Source organism: Nannospalax galili, unplaced genomic scaffold (assembly GCF_000622305.1).
Source record: "Nannospalax galili isolate Female #2095 unplaced genomic scaffold, S.galili_v1.0 scaffold407, whole genome shotgun sequence".
In the NCBI taxonomy this organism is placed as follows: Eukaryota; Metazoa; Chordata; class Mammalia; order Rodentia; family Spalacidae; genus Nannospalax; species Nannospalax galili.
In genome coordinates this window covers 814943-823118 of record NW_008355644.1, presented here as the reverse complement: position 1 = coordinate 823118, position 8176 = coordinate 814943, and the positions used below count along the sequence as shown (strand labels likewise).

Here is an 8176-nt window from a genome sequence, read left to right as displayed (position 1 = left end):
GACACAGAGAGAGAGAGAGAGAGAGAGAGAGAGAGAGAGAGAGAGAGGCAGTATTCTACAGAAACCTGAAGATGCTGCTCAGATTCATTATCAATTGCTTAAGAAGCATCTTAAATAACTAATGCAAATAACTAATGCTTTTAATGTTATTTTATTACATTTCTTAAAAAGATTCTGAAGAGAAATTCCCCTGTAGTCAGGAGACTTGTTTAGACTGAAAATACTCCTTTCAATTGAGAAAATTCTACTTAAGTAGGGCCACAGGCTAATTGAAAATAAGCTTTTTAGAATTCATACTAATCTTACTGCATTCCTTAGGAAAACTGCTTGAAAGTCAAATCCAAGTTGGCGTTTTGTCAAACAGGTTCACATTCTAAGAGGAAAGCTGCCACAAAGGCTGGCCTCTCCCTCAGAAATATTTCTTTGAAAATTACCTATTGGGTATTCATCAAAGCCATTTCTGTCTGGTAGTTGTCAGATTCTGTCAATGCAGTTATGGTGCCCTACAAGTTGGTGCATAGTGACTAGTGTGTGTGGTCTGCAGGACTGGACCCTAACTGCTAACTGTCTTTCAGCTTTCATGACACTGGTTATCATAATGCTGCATGTGTTCTGGGGCATCGTGTTTTTTGATGGCTGTGAGAAGAAAAAGTGGTACATCCTTCTTATAGTTCTCCTGACCCATCTGTTGGTGTCCACCCAGGTGAGTGTCCTCACCGTGCTCACACTGTTTTCAGAGCTCAAGTCTGGGTGTCTGAGATAGTAGATTCCACTCCAAATGCAGTGCATGTGCAAGGGTAACAAGGAAAATGAGAAAATACCTGTATTTTTGTATCATGCTTGTGTTTTGAAACATCTGGAGCTATTTCCCTCTTCTTAAAAATTCTTTAAGATACAAATTTTAGTAATTTTATATCATTACATGAAAGTAATTTTAATTTGACTGGTTAATCATGTTTTGTTATTGTGAAGCTGACCAAACCATCAATGTTCATCTATGAAACTTTATCCATATGTTTACATTTCAAGGTATGGAATTATGAAGTCAAATGGTGTGAATATTTTTTGAGTACTTGATACAAATTGCTAAAGTGTACTCATTAAGAATTATAACAGTTCTACCCATTCTGATTAGTAACAGAAGTACCAGTTTCACTACCTTATTAATGTTATAATACTACCAGTTTTCAAAATGAAGTTTTAAATTTTCTTTCTATATTTATTTTTAAAGTACTATGTAATATTTTGGGTCTGACTTGTCATTTTTTCATTTAAATACATGATAATTATCAAAATGGCCCCTGCCATGGCCCTGTCTAGACCCTTTGCACCTTTGACCCGAAGTGTTAAAAAAGGCTTCACCTGGACTGGTGAGATGGCTCAGCTGGTAAAAGTGCTTGCTGCACAAGACTGTGGTGGAAGGAAAAGAACCAGCTTCTAAAAGTTTTCCTCTAACCTACACAGGTGTGCCAAGGCATGTGTGTGCTCACACTCATGGAGAGCTCACTCTCTTTCTCTCTGTCTCTGTCTCTCTCTCTCTGTCTCTCTCTCTCAAACAAACAAACTAATAATAATAATTAGATAATTTTTTAAAGGTTTTTACTGGGCTGCAGAGTGGCTCGGTGGTTAAGATCACTGGCTGCTCTTTTAGAGAATCTTGGTTCAGTTCTCAGCACCCACATGGCAGCTAACAACCATCTGTAACTCCATGAGATCCTACATCATGCTCTGGCCTCCACAGGTATTGCACACACTTATATATGTGCAGGCAAAACACTCATAAAATAATTTTTTGGAAAAGTTTCACCTGATGACCACCAGCCTCATGCTTCTATCCTCTCCATCTATTTAGTTTCTATCGGGTTTTTCTACTCGTGTCCTCTAATCCGTCTAAAATGCAATCTCTTTGCCCCCTACATACCTAAAACCTTGTACTGCTTCAGGATGCTAAAACTACCCTTAGCCTGATGGTCTCTGTATAAGACTAAAGTATTTATGGGGGAAAGAGGAAAGAGAACATATTAAAATATTAACACCATTTCTCTTGGTGTTGAAATTGTTATTCTTTTATTCTTTTTTCCTGTTAAGACAAGTTCTCAGTAGCTCAGGCCGGCTTTGAACTCATGATCCTTCTGCCTCTACCTCACAAGTGTTGAGATTAAAGATAACCAATTTACTTGACTTTTTATTCTCTATAGTTTTTGTATTGTTCCAATTTTCTTGTTATAGTACTTTGTGTGTGGCTTTCTCTCTCTCTCTCTCTCTCTCTCTCTCTCTCTCTCTCTCTCTCTCTCTTTGTGTGTGTGTGTGTGTGTGTGTGTGTGTGTGTGTGTGTGGTACATGTGCATCTGTGAATACATGGAAGCCAGAGGTGTCATTCCTCAAGAGCTGTCCAACTAAAACAAAACAAAAAAAAACCAAAGTCTCTTGCTGGCCTGTGGCTCGCCAGTTAAGCAAGGCTGACTGGCCAGTGATCACCAAAGATCCACTTGTTTCTACCTCCCCAGCACTGGGATTACAAGTGAGTACCACCATGTCTGGCTGTTTTACATGGATTCTGGGGGATTGAACTACAAACCTCAAGCTTATATGGCAAGCACTTTGCCAATTGAGCTATCAGCCCATTCCTGTAATATAATCAGAAAGGAAATTACATGACAAACTGAATGGTAATACTGAGTGTCTCCTACATTGCAGGCACAATTTGAAGAAGACAAAATAGTGAGATCAAAGCTATAGACAGTAGACATAATAAGTAAGAAATCATATAGTGTGATAGTAGCTGGTTGGTGCTATGGAAAAAAGGAAAAGTGGAACACAGTAAAGAGATCCAGAGTGTGTATGGAGAGGAAAGGGTAGCACATTTCTTAATTAGGCGGTCAGAATAGGCTTTATTATAAAAATGACATTTGTATACAAAAAGAATGAAGTAGAGGCGAAGAAGTTGATCATGTGATTGTCTGAAGAGAGAGCATACTAGACTGGGCAGCTGAGGTCCTAAGCCTACGGGGCATGCTTGGCATGTTTTTGGAAGCCAGGGTGGCCAAAGAAGATGAGCAAGAAGATTAGCGGGAGGTGCTGTGGAGAATTGGTGGTAAGAGCCACATCTAGATAACAGCACTTTGGCCTTTTAGTGAACTGAAGAGTGATTATGAGAGTGTTGAAGAGAGGAATGTAGGCACTGGGGAGACTGAGGTAGGAGTAGCATCATGAGATTGAGGTTAGCCTGACCTACCTAGTGAGCTCCAGGTTAACTTGGGCTACAGAGTAAGACCCTGTCTCAAAATAGTAAAAGGAAAAAAAGGGAGGGGTGATTTGACACATTACAAAAGGATTGCTTTGACTGCTGCATTGAGAGTAGACAAGTGGGGGAGAGATCCGTCATTAAAGAAAGGGCAGGATGGCTTGGATGAGAGCAGTGGAGAAATGACAACTGCTCAGGAAGAACTTCTTAAAGAGAAAGCATGAGAGAGGAAGAAGAGGAGCCATGGATGCTTCATAGAAAGGATGGAATTGCCATCAATTCCATTCAATCCAAAGAAATTCAAGCTTGAGAGTGTTGGTCAGGAGTTCTATTTTGAGCCTGTTACTTCGGAGGTGCCTTATTAGACAACCACATGGAGAGCTCAGGCAGCAGCTGGATGAAAAAAGGTACACTGAGGGAGAGGTTTTGGTTTAGAAAAGATAATTAGAAGAATTGGGTATAAACAAAGAAAGTGCTCAAGGACAGAACCCCATTGGGGTTCCTATTATTGACATGAGGGAAAAGAGGAGCAAAGAAGCATGACGGGTGACTGCAGGTAGGAGGAAACCTAGGAAACCCCAGAGAGCCAGGTGCCCTGGAAGCCAAGCACACCGAGGAGAGCATAGGAGCCAGGACCTTTGTTTGGCATAGCCTCTTAATCATCTTACTGTTAAAGCTTACTTCCTGCTGCTCATTCTTGTCCCTGCTCTTTTCCAGCTGTGATATTGTCTTAACCTAGGAATGTTTTTGTGCTTTGTGGAGCCTGCTTGGAAAGTTGCCTAGTCCAGATTCAGCACTATCATTGGACCTTATTCAGTCTGTGCTTTGTTTTCCTTGGCTGGTATTATTTTATGGCTCTAACTAGAATTTAATCATGAAAAATGAGATCTTATTTTGTCAATAATCAGTAGGCACATAGTAGATAACTAATAAATATTGATGAACTATTAGATGGTTAATGTTATTCTACCTAATGATTTAAAAAAAAAACAGGAAATTTGAAAAATAATTTACCAAAACTTTTTTTCTTTTTAAATTTTTTAATGTTTATTTCTTAATATATTTTTATTGAATTTTTGTGGATTTCATACAATATATATTAATCATATTTAGGCCCCCCTTTCCTGTCTGCACCCCCCCATAGCCCACCCACAGGACTTCATGCACTTTGTCATATATGTTAAAGCCTATCAAGTCAAGTTTGTGTACCCTGATGTCCCTCTCTGTGAATTCATCCACTGAAGTCTGTCGAGCCTGTCTAGCATCACTCCTTAAAGATGATCAGCCTCTCTTACCCAGCATTGATCAGCTGCCAATAGTTCCTCACCAAAGTCGTGGCCTCCTGCCCATTTCCCCAGTTCTATGCAGGTTTTTTTTTTTTTTTCCTGTCTGATTCAATTTGCATGGGTCTTGTGCATGCTGTCACCATTGCTATAAGTTCATATCAGCAAGGTCCCAGGAGCCTGTAAGACTGTTTCCTTATGGTCATGTACCTCTTCACCTGACTCTTAAGATCTTTCTGCCTCCTCTTCTGCAGTGGTCCCTGAGCCCTGGGTGATTTAGCACAACTTTAACACTGCTTATCTTTCAATGGAAGTTTTAACAGAATCAATATTTAAGTAATAGTTTTGTTAATAATAAATACATGCATACTTAGAGGTACACAAATGAAATGTACATATTGCTGAATTTTCATAGTGAACATACTTTGCAGCTAGTGCCTAGATGAAAATCAGAACCCCTCCTCCCAGTAGCATGCTGTGAACTAGTCACTGCCCCCTCTAAGAGGACGTAGGAATCTGTCTTTCAGCACCACAGCTAAGCTCTGCCTTTGGTTATTCAGATCAGTGGAATCATATGGTGTTTGCACTTGTGCCTGGCTCCTTTCACTCAATACTGTGTTTATGAAATTCACTATTAAGTAACTATTGCTGTACAGCATTCTTCTGTGTGTATACCATAATACATATCTCTTCTACAACATAGAAGCATTTAGAGTATTTCCAATTTCTGTTTGTTTGGGCTTTTGATTTTTGAGTCAGGGTCTTATGCTGCTGCCCAGGCTAGCTTCAGTCCCATGGTGATCCTGCCTTTGCCTCCTGAGATCTGGAATTATCGGTATGACTCTTGGCTTTTTTCTAGTTTTTTTTTTTTTTTAATTGTTTGTGAGGTATATGCAAGCATATGTTGGTGTGTGTGTAGGTGGAAGCCATAAGTGAATGTTGGGTCATTTTCTTCTATCACTCTCCACCCTATTTTTTTTTTTTAAGATTTGCTTTATTTTAAATGTGTATGAGATTTTTACCTGCATGTATGTGTACCATACACATGCCTGATGCCTGTGAAGGCTGGAGGAGGGCATTGAATGCCTTGTAACTGGAATTATGGGCAGTTGAAAGCTATCATATGGCTGCTATGAAACGTACCCCTCTGCAAGAACAGCAAGAACTCTTAACTGCTAAACCATCTCCCCAGCCCCACCTGCACCTTTTTTTTGAGACAAGGTTTCCCTTTGTAGCCCTGGCTGTCCTGTAACTCACAGTGTAGACCAGGCTGACTTAGAACTAATAGAGATCCTCCTGCCTCTACCTCATCTTAGTGCTAAGATTATAGATATGAGCTACTACAACCCAGATTTTGCATTTTTTAATGTTGTCTTTGAAGTTCTGTGTATGGTGCTGGGGATTCAGCTAAGGGTCTCATGCGTGCATTATTGGCAAGCCTCTCCCACTGAGCTACATCCTAGTCCCTGTTTTTTATTTTAATGTTGCCTAATTGATTGTTTTTTTTTATTATTTCACTTTTTGTGTTCTGATAAATAAATACTATAACTTAGCTAAATTTTAATTTTATATTTATTTTCTCATTTGTATATTCTACTTTTCTGTAATATGTATTGCTTTTATAATTGCTTAAAAGAGAAAAATGTTTTTAAAAGAAATAAGCTGAAGAAAATGTAAAAGACTTGAGCATTATGTAATATATATGAAATACAATTGATGTGAATATAGAATTATTCTGGAAAAGAATCTATGAAGTGCTCAGTGCCTGCCATGTCCACAGAGGAGAATATTCTTCTGCCTAAGGGGCTACCTGCAAAGTGAATCCAGTTCCCTGGCTAGACCTCATAGGCCATTTCAGTGCCTGAGCCAGGGGTGAAGGTGAGGATAAGGGGGTACACTTGAAGATACATCAGAACACTTGTTTTAACTGGGTGTTATGGCATATGGCTTTAATCACACCCAGTACTTGAGAGGCAGAGGCAGATGGATCTCTATGAGATTGAAGCCAGTGTGGTCTACATAACCAGTTCCAGGACAGCTGGGGCTACAGGAAGACCCTTTCTCAAAGAAAAACCAAACCAAACCCAAAGAAAACAAAAAACACTGTTTTAAAAGTGTGTGGCATCAAACAGCCAGGCACATCTTACCTTTTCTTAAGGGTAATGGTGGGGCAGATGGGAACGCCTGTCCCAACCTTAGCCCTAGTCTAACAGCAGCAAGGCTGGCTTCCAGGCTGAGGCTAGTCCCTCTGCTCAGGCTGTAGCCCTAACCCATTCTCCCTGATCTGAGGACTTCCCTCCTTTGGTTGCACCACTATCTTCATAACCAGTCTTTCCTCTCCACATTTAGACATACCTTATATAAAACCCGTTGTTGCTGCGTCCCCTTCCCTACAACACTCTGTTTTCTCATCACAACAACACAGCTCAAAGAATAGTTTTCACAAATTCTGTCTCTACTTTTAAAAAGTTTTACATTTATTTATTTATGTGCATGTGTGCTTGGTGTGGAGATCAGAGGACCACTTGTAGGAGGTGGTTCTCTCCTTCCAACATGTGGGTTCTGGGGATCAAATTCAGATTGTCAGAGTTGGTGGCAAGTACCTTTACTTGATGAGCCATTTTGCTGGCCCCGTCTGTATTTTGTTTTAATTATTTATTTAATAACCACATGATTAGAAGAAGCATTTCATTACAACAGCATTGACATATTCAATAATAATTTCCAGAGCTAAGATGCATGTCTTTCAAAATTGGCTGTAAATTTTTAGGTTTACAGTTGAATTAATACAGTTATACAATATTGTACTCAGTATAAACCCTATGACATAAAATTGAATGAGGTTTTAACCTTTAAAAAAGACCTCCACTTCATTATTAAAATACACAGTTTCATGCAGAAAAATTCATTTTTAATGCAATTAACACTTAGATGTTTGCACGTGTTTTTAATCTCTATATATCTGATTATTACTAGTGACAGTCAGTTAATTTCTGAGCTCCTTGGCATCTGAGCATGGATATAAAGTCATCAGGTAGATTTCAATGGTAATGTTTTTCATATCTACTAATTAATAAGGGGCAAATTTTTATGCTTCGAATAATTTTTTTTTATCTAGGTCCACAGTTGAGTTAATACAGTTATGCAATATTGAACTCAGTATAAACCCTATAAGACATAAAATTGAATGACTTTTTACCCTTTAAAGAAGATCTCCATTTCATTTTAAAATATGCTGTTTCCTACATTTTTAATGCTCCTAACACTTAGATGTTTGCATATGTGTCTTTAATCTTTATGTGTCTGATTATTACTAGTCACAGTTACACTTGGATCCTTAGTACTTGAGTATGGATATAAAGTAATCAGGCAGATTTCACTGGTAATGTTTATCACCTCCACTATTTAACATGAAGTAAAACTTTAAAAAAAATTTTTTAATAACTACATGATTATAAGAAGTATTTCATTACAGCTTTAACTTGCTTAGTAACACACTCCAGAGCAAGAGTACATCTCTTTCATAAATGGCTGTAAGTTTCTAAGTTCACAGTTGAATTAATTTAGTTATACAATAATGAACTCAGTATAAGCCTGTAAGACTTAAATTGAATGAGTTTTTAACCTTTAGATAAGATCTCCATTTCAT

General features: G+C 38.5%; 1 protein-coding gene across 2 annotated transcripts in view; it reads left to right on the top strand.

Moving 5' to 3' along the window:
- The window catches only part of Aph1b (aph-1 homolog B, gamma-secretase subunit), a 38125-nt gene that overhangs the window by 20529 nt on the left and 9420 nt on the right, over positions 1-8176 (top strand). For both annotated transcript variants that reach the window (XM_008853012.3, XM_008853011.2), the window contains one exon: positions 576-703. In XM_008853012.3, the coding sequence (XP_008851234.1) occupies positions 576-703 (128 nt within the window). The remainder of the gene's footprint in view (positions 1-575; positions 704-8176) is intronic.